At 39.0% G+C, this 25,035-nt stretch overlaps 2 protein-coding genes across 2 annotated transcripts in view; both read left to right on the top strand.

Moving 5' to 3' along the window:
• LOC113504222 (dystroglycan-like) overlaps positions 1-21,453 on the top strand; it is a 46,966-nt gene extending 25,513 nt beyond the window's left edge. Inside the window, 18 exon segments of the mRNA XM_026886401.1 lie at positions 4,396-4,545; positions 4,717-4,863; positions 5,227-5,394; positions 7,568-7,732; positions 9,228-9,341; positions 10,475-10,630; positions 11,048-11,191; positions 14,389-14,544; positions 14,951-15,134; positions 15,137-15,231; positions 15,673-15,812; positions 16,142-16,282; positions 16,590-16,941; positions 17,235-17,453; positions 17,880-18,050; positions 18,375-18,616; positions 18,948-19,321; positions 19,821-21,453. Of these exon segments, the coding sequence (XP_026742202.1) occupies positions 4,441-4,545; positions 4,717-4,863; positions 5,227-5,394; positions 7,568-7,732; positions 9,228-9,341; positions 10,475-10,630; positions 11,048-11,191; positions 14,389-14,544; positions 14,951-15,134; positions 15,137-15,231; positions 15,673-15,812; positions 16,142-16,282; positions 16,590-16,941; positions 17,235-17,453; positions 17,880-18,050; positions 18,375-18,616; positions 18,948-19,321; positions 19,821-20,107 (3,360 nt within the window). The 5' untranslated portion in view covers positions 4,396-4,440 and the 3' untranslated portion in view covers positions 20,108-21,453.
• Positions 21,454-22,100: 647 nt separating this feature from the next.
• On the top strand, positions 22,101-23,984 carry LOC113504240 (angiogenic factor with G patch and FHA domains 1). Its single transcript, XM_026886425.1, has 4 exons — positions 22,101-22,614; positions 22,723-23,052; positions 23,416-23,568; positions 23,813-23,984. Exons 1-4 carry the CDS (start codon positions 22,447-22,449, stop codon positions 23,897-23,899), a joined length of 738 nt encoding a protein of 245 aa, XP_026742226.1. The 5' UTR covers positions 22,101-22,446; the 3' UTR covers positions 23,900-23,984.
• Positions 23,985-25,035: the final 1,051 nt, after the last annotated feature.

Here is a 25,035-nt window from a genome sequence, read left to right as displayed (position 1 = left end):
GCAGTTTTATATGTCCTTGTCAAATATTAACTTAGACGACTGAATGTCAGACACATTCCGAAGTAATATCTTACCGAATTGTTTTTATTATAATAGTGAGCCATTCGATATGCATTCTGAATGTCGAATACATCTTCCATTGTATTACTATCTTCAACTGAGACACGGACGAGCGGACTTTTTGCTCCAATTTGTTTTTAATTTATTCAAAACCTGAATAGTCCGCTTTAATTAATTCCTCACTCTATATTTCACTTTCAACCAGTACCCTGAATGGAAAGCTACCACGGTTTGGTTATAAAGCCGTAAGGTACCGTTATTTATCTTTAATAAATATAATTTTATAGTTATCTGTACGTTTGCCAAAAGCACATTTGAACAAATGTCATAAAACGAAGGTATAGGCACAACTTCGATAATTTACGAGCGAACTATAAAGCAACACGCTGAAAATAGATGTGCGATTTTAATATTGTCATAAAAGCTGAGGTGACGGTCTAACCTGGCATAACACGCGAAACATGTGTCTCACGTGTTCGTATCTCCTGAAGCTGAACTAAACCTTGTTCTGCAAAACAATCAACAACGAGTGACAGTCTCTTCCAAAAACTCAATTAAGACAGCTCGTAAAATGCCTCTACCCCAAATTCCTGGCATCGTTACCGCAAATTTATTAGACGAACCACTGAACTATGCTTTAGCGAATGACAACTATTGATTTGGGTTAGAATATCGTCCGAAATGTTTGATATCCCAAAAAAATTGGTCTCCGTTGTCCTAAAAAGCTTCGGATCATTTTTTTTACCGACAACAATTTATCACGACGTCACCTGCTCACTTTTTGCACCCCTCACGGGCTGAAAACAATACCCCTTTTTGCCCTTTGCGATTACACACAATAGTCGCTTGGGTGGGCTCCTATCGATGGCTAGAGGCAGACGTGAACGTAAAACATATAAACACAAACGCAAGAGACACATGCATATTTATAGCGGGTGAATACCGAGAACTATGACATTATGATGCACACACGCGCAAGTGCACCACGTGACTTCCGCTGTCGAAATAGATTGACGCTGCGTCCGCCTCGGGTCAGCATCACTCAACATTATGTTCTAAGAATGTTTAACCTAGTTGTACGCATATATCAAATTCCTAAACAACGCAACGACGTCATAGCGATATTTCCTGCTTGATTATACACTGGTAGATATTCTTCCATCCTGTTCCGTTTCGTTGAAGCCAAGAATTACTGCCGCAAATCTCTGCTTTAAGCCGCAGTATTTCGAGCTTCCGACGTTTAACCACGTCCAAAGAAAACTCTTTTAAAGACTTTCCTTAGAATTTCCTTTAAAAATTGGTGTCAGCGCTTTTATTTAGACGCGTGATTTATTAATTACTTGTCATTTTGGTGAAATTTGTAATTTTAAGGAGAGTAGTAGAATAATTATAGTATTGACACTTTATTTCGCAATTTGCCCTTATTAAACTTGTTCTGTTATAAACAAACAAGGTGCGTTTAATCTGGCAATACTATAACTTTAAAAACACATGAACCTTGTAGTTGACTTTTTTTTGCTAAAATTTATTACAGCAACAACCATTAAAAGGAATAGGGTTTGAAGCGACTTGAGTTGTGAATAGATAGCATCGTGCACGCAAAGAACATTTCAGAAGTAAATTCAATCTGATACGGTGAATTATTCACGTTATGACGAGCCTGATTACCGGCTGACCTAAATACGCGATGCGGAATGTAGTGCCGTATTCCTGCCTTTCATACCCCGGCGACACCGCGCGGCATACACAGGGAAAAATGTGCAAACTTTGAAATAACATAAATCTAAAATCTGCTTTACATCGACTGGCTTTCGATAATTCAATTTATCGACAAGCGTTCGGGCACAATGCGATCCGTGTTAGTTACTTTGTTAATGGGCTCCGATTACACGTTCTGCTTAAATCACCCACATATAGTATCCAAATACGAATATCCATAACTAAATCATAAAAGAGGAAAAACATGATACTTATACTACGTAGTACATCATTTCCAAAAGCCCCCAAGATATGTACATGTAATTATCGAAAAACAACAAGTTTTGATAGAATATTATAATATCCTCGAAATATTGGGGTACGTCTGTTCCCAACGATTTTCGTTCGCATGTATTATCCACCCCTCGAATAAGGGTCTCATTCTTTTCAATTTTCCTTATTTGAACATGTAGGAGCTATGAGTAATGGTACCTACGGGTACTTGGTATCATTAGTGGAAAACATAATCTTCGTAAATATTTACTTGAGTAGGCAAATATTAGCATATTCATCTCTTTGTATCATTTTAAATTCCTAAAAATTCTAAGCGCTAAAAAGAAGTTTGCAAAATAATTGAATGGGTTCGTGGAATTTAAGCCTGCACAGTGGTAGTAACACAAACCTCTACCTCTACATACAGGGTGTATAAACGCAGACGAGATTTTGTCGGGGGAAAGATCCATTGTGGTAACCCTCTTAGTCGGTCCCCTCACAACCCAAGGGTAAGCTGTCAGAGTGGCTGGCTGCCTCTAACATGCTTACTAACTTCAAATAGTAAGTGCCTGTATTGTGTCTAACCGAAATTTTGCTAACCAATTTTTTGTAAAATGAATAATTATGGGTCGAAAATATGGGTTGTTCAAAATGTAACATAATCCAAACTATGTGAAATGCCTTCTTAAAGGTTTTCTTAAATTAAATAATTACAAAATGTTAAATATAATACACCTATGCTACCTTAAAGAATAATTTTAAAATTAATCTATAAGTAATTTGGTATTCCTAAAAATATATGCGACAAATTATAACTATTTTACGTAACAAAAATCAACGGTTCTTTTTCCTGTTTGGTGCGTAAGTCTGATTCTATGAGAAAGCCGCATTATGTTGCCTTGTCCTCGAAGATTATTTCTATTCTAAAACAAACAACTCGTAATTGTTTTTATTTTTATAACCGCTTCGCACAATACCATGGCATAAAAGACATCGCCGTTCACCATGAACCAGTCTCTACCGTATACATCGACATTGATTTACACGGTCGAGCGAAGCACTCTGAATGAAAGTCCTCCGGTTTCCTCTCATCTTTATAGCGCGGACTTAATAAAAAACTGGCCGAACGCAACCGATTGACCGACCCCTGCATCCGCACATTTGCCTCAAGATTTTTCCCCTCGGCTGGATTAGCATAAAAAATATTTTTATTCAGTAACTTTCTAGGTTAAATGAGGTCAATTTGTTAGAAGAGATTTAAAAACATGCTGTAACGTTAATGGTGTGAAGTGAGATTCATACTTGACCGTTTATTGTTAAGCGTTTTACTTCGAAACGGTCTCGCGTTCTCCTTAAAAATAATTGGAGTGGACGCCTTGTATTTCTGAACTCGTCATAAATCATTTTTAACTGGTCTGTTTATCCTTAAAAAACACGCGTAGACTTTTATCTACCTCATTACCGTTAAAGACGCTTCGTTACTTTTCGTGTTTCCTTAAGTCACCGGAATTAACATAGTACCTCACCTACGTTACTTTGTTGTCTCGAGGGAGCGCGGCTCGCTACATTAGTATTTGCCTCCCAGATTACTGCGTCTCGTGAAATAACGACCACGCCTGACTTTGTCGTCTCAAGAGTTTTTGGGAGCCGGCTCGTCTACGTCTTTAAATAAGTACAACAATTAACTCGGAACTCATTCAAAGTATATTTGGAATTAAACGTTTGTTCTTACAATATTGGTTCTCGTCTCGAGTGGTTGTAAATACCACGATATTTTAAAAGGGATATAAAAGTATTCCCTGAAGTGGTTTCGCGACAGCATGCTAAGGAAGGCGGGGAGCGTTCAAAAGCTCATTCTATTTGTGTCCAATCATTATGCGCCAACACGCGCCTTTAACTGTGTAACAGTACCCGAGTCGTTTCCGTTGGTCCTCCCTCCTCTTTCTATTTTATTACCCAGTCATTTGTACGCGATATTTTACAAAAATTATCTATATTTAAACCTGACATGAAGAGCTAAACAATGTCAAAGTTATCCCTCGTCACCGTAAACAGCGGTTTCCGCGTCATTGGCGTCGTTACCGATGTAACTAATTTACTTACGAATATAAATGATAAGAATGCATAAGTAAGCAACTTATGCATTCAATTTCAATGTTGTTTTATATATCTATCTCGTTAAATAATAATATTTTAAAGTATGATTAAGCCACATATGAGAATTCTTTTCTACTGAAATAAACTTTAAATATTCACTGAGTCAAAAAAAAACCATAAACAATAAACAATGTATGAGCAATGAAATGTATTTACGAAATATCTTAGCATCGTATATAAATTAAGGTGTGATTTGTTTGTCCCCAGATAATCATGGTGTGTTTATGAGTGAGGTAGTGGTGGGGAGGCGAGATGGGGCAGGCGCGGTACATCGCGTGCGCGCTGCTCATGCTGTGTCCGCTCGCGCTCACAAGGCACGATGACGACTTCGCATTCGACAACAGCGAAGAATTCCAGGTCAGTGCACCCTCGCACTTCCTACTCCAATATACCCAATATGACTTCAACTATTATTTCAGAATATCAATCACATTACGTCATACAACCGACCGTCTCTATTTGTAAAGCGTACTCACGCGTTATAATAGAACAATAGAAGCGTAAAGCTATTTTTCGTTGACTTTTCAGGTTGAATTAACAGCAAACCACTCAGAAATAGCAAAAAATGGCCTAAGGAGGTTATGGGGCGTGCCCGACACATCGGCCTATGTGGGACATCTGTTCCGAATGGAAATCCCTAAGGAAGCTTTTTCGGGAAAAGTAGTAGCTTATAAGGTATGTTCTACACTGCTCTGCACTTTCAAAGATAAGGGTCTTAAAATCTTGTATCAATAACTTGGTACTGCATAACATGGTAATATACTTAAAAGTACGCATCCAGCATACTGCCTTAGAAGCACGCTTTCAACAAGAGGCTTGTACGTAAGGCACTTAGATGCTATTCGCTTGGCTGAACGCTAAGAGTCCACAATCTCGCGCCGCTGACGCTGTAAAGGCAAACTGGGGCTCACACTGTCAAGAGCTCGCGATCGCTCTTTGCGGAAAAAGATAGTTGGTACATATATAGGATCCTCGTAATGTCATTGAAATTTGTGAATATTATATTTATTTAAAATTTGAGCGGTTCCCGTTTCCCAGGTTCGTAATGAAGATGGTCGACGCATGCCGAGTTGGCTGGCCGTGGACTCGAGGCACGGTCTGATCAGCGGCGTCCCGCAGAAGCAGGACCTCGGCACCCACACGTTCACCGTCACCGCGCACGGGAACACCCGCGGACTCACTGCGACTGACTCTTTTACTATTGAGGTAAGAAATCAAGCCATCGACAAACCTTAAATTAAAATTAAAACCATTATCCACAGCACATAATTTCTAATTTTCAATAGCGTACCTTCAGTCACCGATCATGATATTTTCCATATGCCTTTTGACTCGAACTTTGCCATGAAAAGATAACTAGCATTATAAATAAATTCGACGTCAGAAATAGATAGTAACACGGGAACACACTTATCCGCGACAAATTCTTTAACTAAGTCGACGAGTCAGTGACGTCATAAGAACATGCACGTCCTGCGGAGTTCCCTTTATTGGGTAATGAAATGTTCTCAATGTATGCCTTTACGGAAACGTTTCCGTCCCGATGCCTTTTCAGAATACAGCACATGATTAATCGACTTCTGTGAATATTAATTATAATGACATCATATTAAACAGTCGTTAGAATATGCACAAACATTTTATTCACCGAATGCGGCCGACGCTCGTTCACATAAACTTATCTCTAATGTATTTTCAATAAAATATGTACAGCCATGGCCACTTCCCAATTAATGGGCTTCATAAATGCTATGATACGTTATGACTGCTGTTATACATTGCAGGACATAAATCAAACATTTTATTCGCTCGCAACAGATACCAGTGTCGTAAAAATTAAAGTATCCATGTACAATGTTGTTATGTGTTGCTGTATGTACCGAACACCGATATTTTACTGTGTGGGGTGGGCCACAATAAAGTTTGCGACATTTGGGCTGTTCGTTTGGTCATTCAATTATATTATTGACATACATCAGGCGGGAGGGTGCGGTATGAATGAGTTTTATTTTAATGGCCCCGCACTTTTCAATAAATGCGACTAATATTGTAATGCTGTCGAAGTAATTTGAATGCGGAAAATTGTTTGTAAATAAATCTTCGTTAAATAAGTCATTTAAATAATTTATTGGATTTATAATGACTGACGCTGTTTCAAAATAGCTAGAGGCTAATTTCAAAAGGATCCATCACTTTATTTGTCGAATAAATTGCATTCATATTAGTTATAACGACTTAAATTGTCTGTGTTATATCAACATAATATTTGAATTTAGAACTTTTGAATAACGTAATAAAAATATTTATGTGCGAAACGAGGTTATCGTTACAATAAATACATCTAGAAATAATATTAATGATATGAAATTGATGCTAGAGAGTATTTTTTAATTCAATTGTTCTGTGAAACACAATATTTTATTATTGCGAGGCTTTTTGATTGAACTTATCTTCAAAAGTCAGCACACCCATAGCAGTAACACATTTGTTCCATTTTTAGTTGACTAGAGTTCTAAACAACGACAACAAAACTATTCTAATAAGATTAAATATTCGAAAGAGCAAAAAAGACATAAATTTAGCGTCAAACGTAGTCCAATAAAGACAATGTGAGCACTCCCGTGCCTACTAACTGCTTCATAACTTCGGAGTTCGGCGTGGCTCGGCTAGTGAGCCCACGTTCTGATCGTTTAATACGAGTACCATCGTCTACTATCCCATATAGAGGTTAATGGTAGGCGGCTACCATCAATATTATGATTATTAGAACTAAGATCGTCTAATAAAAATAAAGAGATCATCGTACGGAATTTAAAGTAAGAGCAAACTAATTCTACGGACATTAGTTTTTAGTTGGTTGGTTTTTTTTTTGGTAAAAACTATCTAACTAGTAATTCGCTTCGTATGTAGACTTAGTTATTTCTTTTTTCTACTATACATAAAACTTATTAGGGTCACGTATTTTTTTGCTAACAATGTTATACTCCAAGTTATACTTTTTTATGTATTGAATAAAATTAAATATGTATTGGGGGTAGGTTGAGTCTGAGTGTATAAGTATGTTTATCATTGGTACCTAACTAAAGTACAGGATCTCCCTAATTTGGGACCACAGGGCCGTGAGTGTCGAAAATATAGACTACTAACTATTGCCCTCGACTACGTCTGAAAAAGTTTCATATAAACTTCGACCACCCCCATTAACCCAACCCTATTTCCAGTTAAAAATAAGCCTATATCCTTTTTCAGGCTCCAGTCTATCTGTGCACCAATTTCATTACAGTCGGTTCAGTAGTTTTGGCGTGAAAGCGAAACAGGCAGAGATACTTTCGGATTTATAATAAGAGTATGGATTGTATATTAATAAAATTATTTATAGGTGAAGAAGGCCCAAGACAAGCCCCACTCGAAGTACGGGACGTGCGTGGGCGACGAGAGCCGGCTCGTGCTGGTCATCATGATCGACGGCTCCTTCCACAAGGTGTCGCCGCGGCAGAGGATACGCGCGCTGATGCAGCTGGCCAACTTCATGGCACTCGATGGGGTAAGTTACCAAGGAACTATGTAAAGGCAACCAAGATAACCTATGGTAAATTTTTAGGGTAATGGACATTGTTGGTTCCAGCCAGGAGTCTGACACACTCCTGCCAAAGAAAGGACTAGCACTTTAATGTTTTTTGTCGAAAGACAGTACGGGGAATCTACGAGAATATCGCTTGTTCAGAATAAGCCACAAAATAGCTGCAAGCTTCTAACACAATCTTCCAACAACAAAAAGATATTAAGGTGTCCTGATTATTTGAGTCTTGTTCTAGTCTTCCATATTTGGCTACTGGTCATAGAGTTCAATGTGAAATGCCTGAAATTTAATATATCTATATATATAAAAGAAAGTCGTGTTAGTTACACCACTTATAACTCAAGAACGGCAGAACAGATTTGGCTGAAAATTGGTAGGGAGGTAGCTTAGAGCCAGGAGACGGACATAGGATACTTTTTATCCCGTTCGACAGCGTTCCCGTGTGACTTGACATGAAACGTCAGTCACTATAAAACGTGGTATAACAAAACGCAAATGACAGCTATGTAATGACGTATGGATTACTATGGATGACAATTTGATATTTGTAAGAAATCAATATTAAAACTCCTTCTATCTATATATATATATATAAGAAAGTCGTGTTTGTTACAACACTTATAACTCGAGAATGGCTGGACCGATTGCCATGGTTTTTGATTTGTTGGATTTGTTTCCGTCCCGAAAACAGAATACATCTTAAAAACAATGAAAACTCGATATGTGTAATGAATACTTTCATTTCAATAAATGCTGATTTGTTTATTACATGTAAAACTTTTGTCGTCCATAGGGTGATACCAGGAGATCAGATAGTAGTATTTCATGAGGGTTGTAGCTGGGGAGCACGAGGGCGGTACCAGGAGAGCACGTAGCCGTAGTTGATTAGGGTGATACCAGGAGATCAGATAGTAGTATTTCATGACCTTAGAGTAGGTAGCAGTCATGAAGGGATTACCAGTAGAGCAGTGAGGGTTATAGCTGGGTAGCAGGTACTGTACGCGTGAGAGTAGGGTGGGACCTTAGAGTAGGTAGCAGTCATGAGGGGATTACCAGTAGAGCAGGTAGCAGTAATACATGAAGGTGGTACCATTAAATCGGGGAATGGTAGTCAAAATCAAAAAATAAACTAGATATCTATTGGCAGCACCCATGAGTTTGGCTCTAAGTTGCAGTAGATGTATATGAAGGTGGTTGCGATCTTGCTGAAGGGCCGCGATTAGCATAAAAAACTAATTCAATCGGCAATATTAGTAAATCATGTGTTTCTTATTTACAACCTATATACAACTTAAAATGATTACTTAAAAACAATCAGCAATATTATCATCGACTCTAAGGCGGTACGAAGTCTGCCGGGAAAGCTAGTAATATAATAAAAAGGTCTACGAAATTAATATTCTTATTCTTACTCTTTCTTTTGTATTGCCCCATTTAGATAAAACTTTTTTGTTTCCAGGACGAGTTCTGGATGGAGCCCTATAAGACGGAGACCCACTCCGATACGATCATGAGTGGAGTTGGCTCCGCACAGCGCAGGCACGGAGACGCCACTACCGCCATCTATGTCAATGTGAGTCAATTACAACCATGTGTAGTACTGCAGGTCCGGTTCAAAGCCTAATGTTAGACATGTCAATGGAAGTACATTGTTTAGGGACATTTCATGAAAACCGCTATGCTTATATAAAATACTATTACTTAATGATGCAACGGTTTGCCTCGCGCGTATTAATCGGGATTATCCGACTAGTTCTGGACTTGTGGGGTCCCATGCGGGGGTTTCATGAGGAATTATCCTCACGGCAGTTAAAACAAAGGTATACAAGATATATATTTATCTTGGAATTATGGGGTTATGACTAGTAGCTAATTTACTAACACCATTGATTGTATGCAGGCGATATTTCAACCCTAAGATAACCTAATTACCATCAAACTACCACTCCAACGTTGCTTACGAAGTAGTAAGCTAAATGTACAAAATTGGACTAACATTCTACTCGTAATCCGTACTATGACTTAATAGTTCAACGCTCTTGTTACCGTTCATTTAATATTAAATCATAGATTACATGTCACGATTACGTCTTTCGCAGACAATTAAAAAGAAAACACACTTTAATTTCTACGTTCAAATGAAAAACGCATCAGTCATGAACAATTTAATTGATGCTATCAAATGAATCATATTACACAATTAGAAGACGCTACTTGTAATATAATTGGTCGGTTATCAAACGTGTATGAATTGTTATTACAAATAGGTGCAACATAGTACGGTTATTAACACGCATGTTCTGTGTAATGCTAGTTTAATGTATTATAAAATGACATACGGTTGAAATAAATAATAGTGCGTAAAACTGTAGCACATTTATACTTGTATACTGTAATAGTCAGGTACATTTCACAATTTATTCAGGTTTTAGCTCATTACTCTAAACAGAGAGTTTGGTAGTACGTTTTTCTAATACTGCGGATTCTGTCAAATTACAATATAGCTATCGGTTTTAATATTCAGAGTTTTTATTCGCCTGCACAACTACTAGTAGGTACAGTTTTATTTGAATAGTAACGAAAACGTGTGTACTTCTGTGCCTTTTATCATTCTATTCACGTATTGTTAATAGTTTTTTTTATTTTATTTAAGAATCAATAGTCTACTGATCAAACACAAGTTAATATATTTTTCATCCATTTCAGGTGGGTTGCGGCAACAAGCTGTGGAGTCATCACAAAGTGTTGGTAGCAGGTCTACGGGAACAGTCTCGTGACGGTACACTTGCTCACGTGCTTCGCCTGCCCGTCATCGGCTGGCGGCTGCTCGCGCTGCAGCCCGCGCCCAGGATCAAGAGACAGGTACGATGCTCTAATTAATAAGCCTCCACTCTACTAGCACGTTTTTAATAGTAACGGATGGTCAACTTCGTCAATATTTTAAAATATTTCCTAAAGGTGTAATCTGCAGATAAATATTATAGTCAATTGACAATTAAATAGACGAAATAACACTTGATTAAAATTTTCACTTGGATCACACATTAGATGTCCAATTTACTATAGATGGGTCTTTCACGGCCCATTTATCACCAATGTTAAAGCGACAATACTGATCAATTTATGTTCTTTCTACAGATCCATATTTATTTTTATGTCCAACCTCTGAGTTCCTTAAACCGCCTCGTTGTTTGAAATATCTAAGGTGTGCTGGTTTAATCCCGATATTTCCCTTAACGTTTTATGCATTATCATTCTAAAATTCATGTCTATCCTCAGCTGGAAGGCTCAGGTGGCGGCATCTACGACACGGAATACGATGGTGACGATGATGAGGCTGAAGCCGACGCCGACTACAGCGGCTACGACGATAACGACGATGAGGACGGCTACACTAACAACGACGTCGGCATCACTGATCTGGTGAGTGTGGATGTTGTTACTATAGCCTATCTATGTAGATGTTGTTGAAATGGGTGAACAGGGAACTAAATCAAAGAAAATGTGGCTGATAGCAATCGGGGAATTATTCGTCGTAAACAGTGGCAAAGGAAAGGTTGTGCATTAAGTTGTGGGTTAATGTTTCGATGTACTACTATTACTGTAGTGCTTTAGGAAAAATGAAAGAATCATTAGTGTTTCCCTATGAATCTATACAGTTGTCACATTAAAAATATTATCTTTTGTTACTAATGATGTTCAATGATACATAAATCTATCATGTACATCTTAAGTAGACATACCTGAAAAATAATAAATCAGTTCTGGCTACATTCCCGAGTGAGATTTTTCGATACACCTAAATCAAAGAAAAGATTTCTACCATTTCAAAATTAAGTAATTAAAGAGTACCTAGATAAAATAATTACACACTTGATACCATGTCATGGTAGTTTATATGAAAAAAAAGCGTAATATAAGCGTGGGACAATAATAAATTGAGTTATCATATGAGAAGTTTGAAAGGCTACTCATTTCTGCCGGGGGAATCAAGGTTCAATCAACGTCATTTCAAACAAACATTATTCATACCTATCAATGCAAGTCATATTTAATATTAGTATGGAACTTTCATACATTCTACGTATCTTAGTACTTATGCATCATGCAGTATACTCATTTGAAAATACCTCGCGATCAAAGAGGAAAAACAATTGAATATTTTGTATCGTTCCTAGAATGTTCGTAGTTTGAAGACAGTTAAAGCTAATTTAGACTGTGCAGAGATATATCAAGACAGTTACAATGTATTGCCGATAGTGGTACATAACTTGATACCAAAGTTCCGCGGCTTCGTATTACTCACAATACTTCATGCATCGTCTAAATGAGCCTTTATTTTCCAATGAGTACTTTAGTCACCCCTCATATACGGAATGCATATCTTGCACTTAAATGTCACCATATTATAGCAGCATTGGTACTGGGTTCCACAGCATGGAATGTTGAATGAAGTGTCCTTATCACTCGAGACAAACCATTCCTGTCATATACACCTGCTATTTTTGTTTCACACTGTCATTCAATCATTCTACCGAAAATTACTTTGGGGGTGAAACCACTGCCTCTTAAAGTACGGTTGTTGTCGAATTAAGAAAAGAGATGGCGCTCTACGACATGTATTTCACCTTCTTGCTTCCACGACAGCGACAGTCTTGCTTTAAGAGGCAGTGGTAAGACGCCAACTATTATTTTCCATACCGTTTACCCTAACATTTATCAAGCCATCCAATATCACCTAATTTACATTTTATTAAGTTCACTCTTACCACATAATTTCCGTAACCTCAAATGCCTTGACCGCAAATCTCTATCTTAAACTGGGTTCAAGCCCCAGTAACAGCAAGAGAGTTTCCAGTTTCAGCCCTGCCCTATCGGTGAACAGCTCTGACTATCCTCTGGCGAATACAAACGTGTCGTTATATGTGTAATAAACAATAAACACTTGTGAGCTTTGTGTGTGGTTATAACAACGCTTTACAATCGAACGCAGCTTATCACTGTACAGAACTAACTGAAGCATTAATCAAAGCTAAAGCGGAAGTGTTGAGCATGGACTGAGAACATTAAGGATGCACCTCGATGGATCACACGTACAGACATTGCAAAAAATACACATCAACAAGTGCAGTTAATATCGCCCACTCTCCTCAAATTTAACAACTTATCCAGTAGTTACATAAAGAGACTTATTTATTGTATAAACCTTCAATTTTGCACTGGAGTCAATATTCAATTCAAATAACAATAATGTGCAAAAGCAACATAAGCCGACATTAACATAAATGGGCTTTCACTGTGGTTAGAACAGTTCGAGGTCAGTGTATAACTGACTCTCCATCGTACGTGTATCGTGGTGCGCGCTTAGTGTCGGTCCATGCGCTAACCACACACTGGGCCGGGTGGCGCATACTAACCCGCGCTGTGTGTAAGGTGGCCCCGCACCCGCACCGCCACCACCACGGCGAGCCCGGCGCGCCACACACCAGCACCCACACGTTTCAGACCGAGAGCGCCGCGCCCACGCCCACGCCCGCGCCCAGCCCCACTCCCCCGCCCACCAGCCCCGCCCCTCCCCCGCCCCCGCCCTCGCCCCCCACAACCGCCCCGCCTACAACCACGGAGGACGCCCGCGAGGATACCACTCCCGAGTCCGCAACTTATTCGTATACCACGGAGGTTTGTCGTAACCCGCTGTCGAGTTTACGTGTCATATGCATGTGCGTGTTGTGGCCCCGAGCATGTTACGTTTGCGCTAGAGCCTTAGTTGTACTGTTTTTGTGTGATACTTCAAGAATTTGGTTCGTTTCAGCCTAGTAGCCGGTACAACTGTTAGAAAAGCCAACTACTGTGCTAAGTGATTGCTCGTTGAGTACGCGGAACAGTTGTATAAGCTAAAAATGATTTGTAAACAAACCTCAATATGTTACATAAAACAATGGGATGAATGTTTTGTACGTCGTACTTAAGCATTTTTCGAGTGCTAGACATTAAGACGTTTTGTTATTTCAGCTATTCGTATCCATTTTATACCCTTAATAGTTTTTTGGAATGTTTAAATTATTTATTTTATTTTAACAATCTTTTGTCAATCGTGGTATAGTAGTGCATATTTTGTGGTAGAAATTAGAAAGTATCTTGTGATTACCATTAAGCATGACTGTGTTAATACTTTGTATCTTTTAAGATACTACTTTTAAACTAATACATTAATATTAGATTATGAACACCCACAATTATACGACTGCTTACTATGAACAATCTTCACACAAAGAAAATGTACATTTATAAAACAAATTATCCATTCAAGTTAGAACCAGAGTAACCTAATAGTCATTTTCGGCATAACTTTTTGTTCGAAAGAATCCCAAAGATAATTCTTAAAGGCGATAAGTGTCCTAAGACGCTGGTTCCGTTGATGTGCTTATTCTTGATATCTCTGCAGATAAAAAATCTACACCCACGAATTACGTATTAACTGCGCATGCCCAGGTTATTCATAGTACGTGAAGTCACGACTACCAAGTCACACTCCGACAGTGACTAACAGCACATAGTTTCAACTCTACACTTCACAACAGAACACCCTTCAAATACTAATTTCACTTGTCTCCCTACAGCATAACGAAGTTGGCATCACAGCTCTCTCTTCATCACCATCGGAGACCACAAATGTGAACTTCTCAGTGACTCCCACGCGGCCTGTGAGCCCCCGACGTCTTGACACATTCCCTCCAGTCGTACTAGAAGAAACCACCACTTTAGAACCCGAGGTGGTACGTATAATGTCAAAAACTAAAGTAACCCTAACCTACACCTGTAAAAGTTGAACTAATCGTGTGTGGACTTGATTTTCCTTAACAATGGGTACACTGGGTATCACATTCATGCCCCATAGAGTAACTTGTATGTAAATACGTTCTCGACTAATCTGCGACGTAAGGCAACGACGAAATAACATGTATGAATGTAAATAGATAAAGGTCATGTCGCGTTTAATACCGCCTGTGTGACGCATCCGAGTGTACGATACACTAAAACTAATTGGTGTCTATAAACTTTTCCTTTCTGGGCCTATTTCTCTACTACTATTTCTGTAATTATGACTTTGAGTTCTATCCTCGTTGTCTTAACGTCTATATTTCACAACACATCGTGTGAGCGTCCGCATGGCACTTTCAGCAAACCGTAATAATCCGTGAGTCGAACGAACTCCCCCCGCTGTCGTCGACGGAGCCGGCGTCCCCGTCTCCCTCGCCGGAGCCGACGACCGCCAGCTCGGCCACCGCGGCCAGCAGCCCCGAGCCCGCCAGCAGCGCGGCCCCGCCCAGCAGCCCGGCCCCGCCCACCACGCCGCCCACCACCCCGCCCCGCCGCCGACCACGCTGCCCACCACCGTGCCCACCACGTTGCCCACTACCACGCCCATACCTGAGACCACCTTACAGGAGGTCACCAAACAGGTCCGTAATATTTACAGAACCTTAAACGCGTCCAGCGTAAGTACAGTAGGCAACTAAACCTCATCCAGCATTAGCCATCCAGGTAGTTTGTACAGTACTCTACTAACTATTCAAAATTGTGTGTGAATTGATTTAATTTGTGATTGGCCATCTTGTCTATCATCTATCTAACAAAAAAACCATTTCAAAATTAATAATTGGCATACAGGTATTGTAAAATAAATTTCGCTATTTAATGTACAAATAAATCTGGTGTAAAACCTTCTTCTACTGTTACTATAAGAAGATATTTTCCCCTAAAAAGGATATAAATAATCCTAAACTTCACGAAAACAAACTGTAAATAAATAGCACCTTCTTCATTTTATACATACCAACAACAATATATTATATGCCCAAAATAGCAATCACCAGTTATTTTACTAAAAATGGTTTATATAGGAAACGAACCCAACTGAGGGTAGGAGCACAATAATCGGTCAGACTACTGAAACTGTGACGTGGGCAGCTCACATCAACCAACCACCGACGCTCAAACACCACATGAAGAAGCTAGCCATCACTGCTGGCAAAGCATTCAGGTACGGGAATTCTCATATTTTACATGAAAATTCAATCTGGTGGTACTTTTTCAACTTAAGTATGTTCTTGTATATGAATTAATGAACCAACATCCCTTTCTTGGATTCTTCTTGCTCGCTACGACAAATGCAACTATGCATAATGTAATGCATCGTTTTTCGCTTTTAGGTTACAAGAGCTTCAAAACCTCGAATTTTGCCATTGATCCTCTTTGAATAACTTTTACTGTAGGAGATGTTGTCAAGTCACAGGTTTCGAACCTTAATTCTAAATCTCTTTCATTGACATCAGTACTACGTACTATAGATTTTCCTCAATTGTGTTTTAGGTACATTATCCCGGCTGACCTATTCACGGACCCGGAGGAGGGCAGCAACCTCACGTTCACGATGTACGAGGCGGAGAGCGTGCCGCTCAGCAACAACTCTTGGATACAGTTCATACCTGCCGCAAGAGAAGTTTATGGATTGTAAGTAATACATGTTTCTATGGGAAGTTGTTGTAAGACTAAATTTGATTCACTATAAGGGTTTTTCCCGTACTTAAAGCTCTAATCTTAAAGTTCTTCACGCTTTAATCTGCTATTGAATATGAATGTTGTCCTCAAAAAAATGTAATTTTAATTAAGGTCCCACAAAGTTTATTGTGACAAAATCTGCTATCATGCTGCATATTCTGAATTTAAACCAGTATCAACACATCTGATCTCTCAGTGCAACTTTTTATGCGTCAAATTTACGCGAAAACATTCCTAAATTCCGCCGTCTTATCCCCAGACCGCTGGAAGCCCACGTGTCTCGCTGGAACTTCATAGTAGAAGCTCAGGACAGCGAAGGACTGGTTGCCCGTGGGCCCCTCGACATCACCGTACAACAACACAAGAGCGGTCGCACCATCAACCATCAGTTCGTCATGGAGTTCAAACTCCAGAAAGAATACAACAACGCCATAGACTGGCAGATTCGAGCATTAGAAGGGATTGTCAACCTTTTCAGGGATACAGACATGGATCATTTGACTGTGTTGAATACGACACAGAATGGTGATATGTGCGAGTTTGTGTGGACTAATGATACGTTACCAAAGGATCCTGCTTGTCCCATGGATGATATCAATAGGTTGATGAAGGTTTGTATTTACTTACTACGTCTAAATGTCGTATCTTATTTAAGTGATTTTCAAAAAATTATAATTTCTTTCACGTGGCCTTGAATGGAACTAGAGGCACGCACGCAAAAATGCGGCGTTACCTCGCTCTGATGCATTTCATTGTCAATTTGTTTCCAATTCAAATAAACATCATTCCGTCAGTATTTTCTTATGACTTGGTCACGTTCAACTATCGTCACTAAATCGAATTTACAGACATCCAATTTTTTCACATTTATCCCTAAACCCACCTTATTGACCTTCTCTCCCAGATAATGGAATCCAGCAGCTCCCCCGGGTCCGCGTCGGCGGGTCTGTCCCGCGCCATGCAGCCGGAGCTGGCGGCGCGGGGCGTGCGCTGGCGCGGCGCGGGGCGCTGCGCGGCGCCGCCCGCCACGCGCGCGCCCGACACCTACCCGCCCGTCACCAGGAACCAGGTCGACCATCTCACCGCCACAGTGTCGCATCTCTTCGTCTACAAGGTGCCCGAGGTGAGGAACACATGATCCAACTATTATGATGTTCTTAGTGAGAATTGATAAGAATAATTAAGTCCACCAACTTGGCTTTTGTTTGACTTTGAATTTTATTCGTCTAGTTAAAAAAAAACTTAAATATTTTTTTCCGAATTTATGTAAACTGTCTAAAATATAACCGCACTCTCTAACATGCGTATGCGTAACTAAATTATTTATTAATGATTATAATTTTTGCCACTTGAACTACTCAATTTATAACCCAAACGGAAATAAACTTATTCCCCTCACCACACCAAAAGAAGAGCACTTCGAAGTTACTTTACTCATCTCGTCCATGTGCGCATCACACGTCTCAATAAACCAAAAATATACTTATAACCCTTGCCAACAAAACCCCAAAAATACTTAATTAAACAAACTATCTTTCCCCCTACCCAGGACACCTTCTTCGACCCGGAGGACGGCGACACCCGCAACCTAGCTCTCTCTCTCCGCTACAGCGACCGCACCGAGCTGCCGGCGGGCCACTGGCTGCAGTTCGACGCCAAGAACCAGGAGTTCTACGGCCTGCCCGCGCCCAGCGACGAGGGCAGCGTGTCCTACCAGCTGGTAAGAACCTAATATTTCATTATATTCAATGGTATAATCAAGCGTATTTATCAGGATTGCCCGAATAATATCCCATGCAACCTCTTTCGAAAGTCCCACATTTCAGATTCAAAAATCCATTTCAATGATAAATGCTGACCCTCCAAACTCGTTTTTCAAATGGTAACAGTAATGTATGGTATACTAATTATTTAAGAACTGCCAATTCTCAAAAAAAAAGTTGTGAATTTTCATGTAAATAAATAGGACTGATCTACCTATTACGACAGAACCCTACCATTTTGACACTCATTATAAATACTAATTAATACTTACCAATATCAGATTGCGGAGGACTCAAGCAAAAAGAGCGCCTACGACAGTCTCATAGTAGAAGTAGCGAAGGCACCCACAATCCGCCCGACAGTCGAGTTCCAAATGACTATGGAGTACCCGTTCCCGATGCTTGCGTACGACGCCAACAATAAGAGGAAGGTGGTGGAGAAACTTGCGGCACTGTTTGGCCAGAAAGAGACGGATAATATCAGGATACAGAGCATCACTAATAATCCTACTACTATTATATGGTGAGTAAGAGTTTGTACTTCCGTTTAATAAAAGATTTTTACCAGTCATTTGATTTTTTGCAACTGAAATAAATTTTAAGGCATTGATCTTGTAAGTGTATTTTAAAAATTGTATCTAGGCCCCCCTATTCCTGCAAAATGGCATGTGCTTTCAGAAAAAGATTTTATTAGTTTTTCCGCTATTTGGGTATGAAAGAGATCATTTGAATAGTTCCACTAGTTTGTGAGTTAGAAATATTCTAGTTTTTTCATTGCGTTTTATGCCATGACTGTGGTCAAAGATATTATAGTTTCACCATAAACCACAATACCTTAACCGTTTTCCTTACAGGTACAACACAAGTCTGCCAATGGATCGCTGTCCCAAGAAAGAGATCGAAGAGCTCCGCAAAATGATAATAGTTGACGAGCGAGGGTCGACAGGCGCCGCGCTCAAAGAGAACGTCGACCACGTGTTCGATAAAGACTTGAAAGTCATGTCCATAAGACTAATACCGCTTGGCCTCTGCGCCGAGCAGAACACCAAAGTACCGAAGACGACCATCCAGGTTCACTCAGGGTCGTCGAACCTGCAGAACAACAAGGCCAGTAACGCCGCAGACCAGAGCTATCTGGTAACCTTCATCATACCCGCTGTCGTCATCGTCTGCATGATATTACTCGCCGGCATCATTGCCTGCGTGCTCTACAGGAGACGGCGAACAGGTACTGTAACACAACGCTACGTAACATGTTACAATATGTAACATTTATTTTTATATACGGGTAAACTAACATCTAGTTTTAATTCTGTAGGAGGTGACAATGCTTGAATAATAAGGTGATTTTAAAGAACAGAAATATTTTAGTGTTTCACAATATCTTGATCAAACATCAATGCTTCTCACATATTGGAAGAAATAAAACCAATGCGCTAAATTATATGGAATTTAATACACGGTACTGCTTACTTATGCTAAAATACACCAAGATCTAGTACTAAGCGCTTGGAAATTTGCTGCGAGAGGATGTAAATACACTTCGGTGTCATTGGAAATAGTAAATTATGCACTTACGTGGCAAAGTTGTGATGGTTTTCGCTAGGCGTTGATAATATGGACTTGTTGCACATTTATGATGTTTGAATAAATAAAATATGCACCATCTGCAGTAAAGCTCTCGCTTTTTGAGTAGTGGGAATATAATGGCGATTGTAACGTTGCAGGCAAAATGAGCGTGGGCGATGAAGAGGAGCGGCAGGCGTTCCGCTCGAAGGGCATCCCGGTGATCTTCCAGGACGAGCTGGAGGAGCGCGGCGAGGAGCCGGCCGCGCACAAGTCGCCCGTCATCATGCGCGAGGAGAAGCCGCCGCTGCTGCCGCCCGCGCCCGACTACCGCGCCGCCGACGCCGCGCCCTACCGCCCGCCGCCGCCCTTCGCCGCCTCGCGCACGCCGCCGCGCCCCAAGGCCACGCCCACCTACCGCAAGCCGCCGCCCTACGTGCCGCCCTAACTCCCCCCCCCACCCCGCAGCCCGCCCACAACACCTGCTCCGGCCACCGACGCTGCGGACTCCACTAGTCGACGAACACCGACAGTTCATTTCTTAATTAATTTATTTAACTATTAAATCTTTCGGCAGCATTCGTGCACCTACAATGAAATGCATTTATAAATTAGTTAGAAGAGTAAATTTGTCGACGAAACGAGGAATTGTGCACAGTTTAATGTGACTACGAATTTCTTATAATGTAAGTACGTCACGAAATTATACCTTGAGACTAAGGTAGATGACGATTTTTCAATTATGTAAAAACTGGAGACTTCACAATAAAATAATGTACCTAGTGTTATTGTTGAAGTAGATGATGTTACATTAGCTCTTAGGTTAAGCGAAGTTCAATCGAATGAATGGTGTCGAATGCAGTCTTTAAACAATTTATGCATGCTGTAGAGTGAGAAGGAAATATATAAATTATACATTATTAAAAATTGAGAATTTAATGATTCGTGAATCTTATGCAACTTAACGCATTTTTTGAATAAAAGTAACTTCATGTTGGCATGCCAATGTCAATTATCTACAACTTATTTATTTGCTAATGTACCAAAATGACAGTAATAAAGTGTTTGGCAAAAAGCGTGCCATTGTTTCGCAGTTGTTATTTAATGTAATTTAAAATATAACATATCGAAAGTGTAACATTTTAGCCTTTAGCGTAGATCTTCCATACACGTTATATTTATAAGTAGTGCGTGTGTGTGTGAAGTACATTTGAGGTTACTTGTGTGCGGCGGTGTGACGCCACAGTCCCCCGCCAACAATTTAACGAATCGCTGTTAATAATGCATGAATTGGTCATGATTAGCTGGTGTGTAAACTATAAATTACAATTAACATACTATTGTAATGAAATATACAACTGACTCTAGTTATAGGCTACGAATAGATATTTTTAAGAATGGAATATCATTTTGTACTTGTCTAATATTACCATAGTTTGTAAGGTTAACAAATTATGTAAACTTAGGGACTTGAACGAAATGAGCTATAATAATAACTTTTCCTTTGGATGTATTTTTTTCTACTGTATACTCATTTAGAGTTTTGCATTTATAGATCTTTTTAGTGTTATATACAATTTTATAGGCCAGCTACATTCAAGTGTTCAGTTGATTTTAAGTTTTGTGATAGGCGTACTTAAATGTCCACATATAAAACCGTACCATTTTCATTCCTTCTGTCTTATTCATAGCTATTGTTTTCCCCTTTAAACCCGTTCTAATTATATACGCACATAATTTATGTAATTAATGAGCTTTTTATTTTAAATAAATAAAAATTGGTCTAGAAACGAATTGTTTATTTTTATTCTAACTGTACCCTGAGTGCTTTGAACTCTTTGGAGTGTTAGATACTGAACTTTAACAAAAAATTTAAAGTTTTTAATCTGTAACAACACTTTAACGGAACCTTATACCCCTTCTCGCCTCCACAACAAATATTCAACCTGTATTCAACATGTTCAACATGCACGCTGTTCCGTGTATTCAACATAAAGTCAAGTAAGCAATGTTGTTACCGTCATGAATTTGTTGGTAAGGGAAAGATCAAATTTGTTTGAGTACTCAAATTATTGATTGGCCCAGTGTCGCTAGACCGACTTGTATTTGACTAGATTTTTTTATGCTCGTTAACGAATTATTGCTCATTTAACTGAAACCGAGCACGACGAGCTCTGCGGGTTTCCAAAGATTTCAATTCTCATGTTATTGTTAAATAAATTAGAACTGTACATCGTATCCCACTACAGGGCAAACGCATCCCGGCTTAAAAGGGGCTAACAATTTAACAAAAAAAAGGAAAAACTTTATTTGATAAGTGTTGGTCACAGCACAGCACTGCTGGTGTAAACCAGCTTTATAGTTCGTAAAAGAAAAAAAAAGCCTAACCATAAAGATATAATTTTGTCGACCGACTTAGGTAACACTTGTTTTAGAGTTCAAGGAAGCAGTGTGGGGAATAGTATGCTTAATTTCAGGATGAACAGGCCGTGTTTAGATTTTTGCAACAAAGATCTTGTGTTTTTACCATCCATAGTGCAAAGATTATTGATTTTAGGATTTTACCGAGTCTGTTACCAGCGCAGGTATTTGTCAAATAGAAATGTCAACTTGACAGTGACGTTATTGGAACTGTTGCATTGCATTGCAGAACGCTTCTTGTGAAGAGTTTTTCAGTTTGTTTTGGGAAGTCAAACTGTAAAAGGATAAAGAATTAATCTTCTAATAAAAGTGCAGTGCAACATTGTATTTATGCTCTACCTGTTTTTGTCCTATTAACCATTTGATATGCCAGAATTACGTAGAAAAACGCGTACAATAAACATAAACATGAGAAGTCTTCGTCTCTCACTGAAATACCAGCCGAAAGTGTATCAGCTAATATTAAAATTACGAGAGAACATCCGAAGAAAGAACAATTTGTTAAAAGAACTGAAAGGCCGCTTGAAAAATCTGGTAAAGTTACATATTTTATGTTTGCTCATACTTTGTAAACTGTTTAAGTTTGAAAATTAAACTCCTAATTGTTTGAAACGAGGACTAAAAGTATTTTTTTTCTTATAGGAAAATAAAACAACATTTAAGCCTGAAACAGAGTCCAATAATACAACTTCTGCAGTAGAAGATGGCAAACATCTGATTAAAAGTGAACAAATAGACACAGTGAATAGTAACAATGAGTTACAAACAAAAGCTGATGACCCAGCACAAAATAATTCAGACCCAACACCTGCAGAATCAAATACCGGATGGGATTTTAGCAATAAAAGTAAGGAGAGTATCTTAGACCAAGTGAAGGAAGCGGCCGACTCAGCTCTAAATCAGTGCGGTATGGTCTATGTAGAGTCTGCTGGCATGTACTATGATTCCAAGACTGGATATTATTATAACCCAGTAAGTGTACCGAAAATCAGTGGAACATAGATGATTAGTTTGCCATTAATTATAATGAACGTGGAGTGCAATCAACATTTTAATTGTGAAGAAAATCTCTTTATTACGCATTTAACTGTGTCCAACACGCTGCAGGCTCAATCTCCCAATAGGACAAGAATTCATGTAATCCATAAATGCTTGTTCTGAATCTGGGTGTCTGTGTGACATGAATATTTGTGAAACACCTGAGTCACAGGATGAAATTCCTAAAGGGAGACATAAAAAAAACCTTTATTTCTTCTTTCAGTTTTTTTTTAAACAGATCATGTTCACATCAATAATGAATATGGAAAATTTGAAATGTTGTTGATTTCATTTCAGGACCTAGGTCTCTACTACCACGGGAACACACAATGCTACTATTACTATTCTGAGGAAACAAAATCATTCGCATTCCATTCATACCCAGAAGCTACTCCCACAAATGCTGCACTGGAAGCCCATGAGAAGAAAAAAGCTAAGAAACATAAAATGGTAAGTTTAAAATGATTTTGTAGGGCTAAATCCTGTTTTTAAGTTGTTTTTTAATTTCATTTTTAAAATTAATAAAATAAATAATAATTAAATCTAAGTGATGTGCATTTTGCACCTAAATACCACTTTAAACTAAACACAATAAATCTGTCTTATTACACCTTCATTTAATTTCTTATTTCTTGTTTTATAATACTTTCTTAGTAGATTTTTGTTTTCAGTTCAGTTGTTGTATTTGTTTCAGGAAAATAAATCAGAAGAAGATATTGATAACCTGACGAAAAATCTATCTCAGGTTTCACTCCGAGGCCAATCAGCCTTAGGTAAATAACTTGCTGAATGGTTACACCAATACCAACATAACTGTTATATTACAGGGCAAAGAAGACCGAAGCCAAGTACCAAAGAAAAAGACGAAAAAGAATAAGAAGAAATTTTTGAAAAAGCGTCCTTTCGCCAATGGGAATAAGGATGGAAATGCGAGTGAAGAAAAAGTTTTAAGCCCCGAAAAAGTACTGGATGAGAAAGCTGACGATAAACCGGATGATAAAGCAGAATCTGAGTCGAAGAATGTGGAAGAAGTTACGGCAGACAAGGAGTTGGAGGATGGTGAATGCAGTGACTCAAGTGTTGAAGGGTCTGATGATGACAAAAAGTCTAATGCTAGCACCTCTACAGCTATCGATGATGGTAAATTGCTAGCTAATATTTATTGACTTATAACAGGTTTAAATATGTCTGCGCGAATGTACGTATATACTGTTTAGTAGCTGTTGCCCGCGACTTCGTCCCCGTGGGTTGAAGATATAAGTTATGATTTATACCTGCCCTGTTTTTTCACATTTTCCATTGTACCTATCTTCGCTCCTATTAGTCGCAGCGTGATGGTTTTTAAAGCCTTCCTCGATTAATGGTCTATTCAACGCAAAAATATTTTTTCAATTTGGACCAGTAGTTCCTGAGATTAGCGCGTTCAAACAAACAAACAAACAAACTCTTCAGCTTTATATATTAGTATATAGAAGTATAGATAAATGTGAAGTTATTATAAGTCTTGTTTTGGTTCCAGTATACGAAATTAAGATATAAGTGTTTATGTATTATAATGAAAAGGAATGTTTTTTTTCGTTTAAACTTACATTAAGCTGACATTCATTCTCTGGAGTCATCCATCAATAGAGAATATATGTTTTTTAGAAGCGATAGCCAAGCACCACCCACCGTGTATGCGTGTCATAATCCGCGAGACTTCGATCCCGAAGCTGCGCGTGGGCAGCCTCTACATCGTGACCAAAGATGGCGGCACTGTCGGCAGGGAGGGGGAACATCACGCCATATTGCTGAAAGATCATAATGTCTCGAAGGTGAATGTGCAAAAATTTTATATACGTTCCTGATAAGATAAATTGATAACATTTAACTGTTAATCTAAATCTGTAATGGTCTACATAATTTAATAACAATGAC

This window comes from Trichoplusia ni, chromosome 2, assembly GCF_003590095.1.
Source record: "Trichoplusia ni isolate ovarian cell line Hi5 chromosome 2, tn1, whole genome shotgun sequence".
Taxonomy (NCBI): domain Eukaryota; kingdom Metazoa; phylum Arthropoda; class Insecta; order Lepidoptera; family Noctuidae; genus Trichoplusia; species Trichoplusia ni.
Note: the sequence above shows the minus strand (reverse complement) of the source record. Positions and strands in the feature narration are given on the sequence as shown.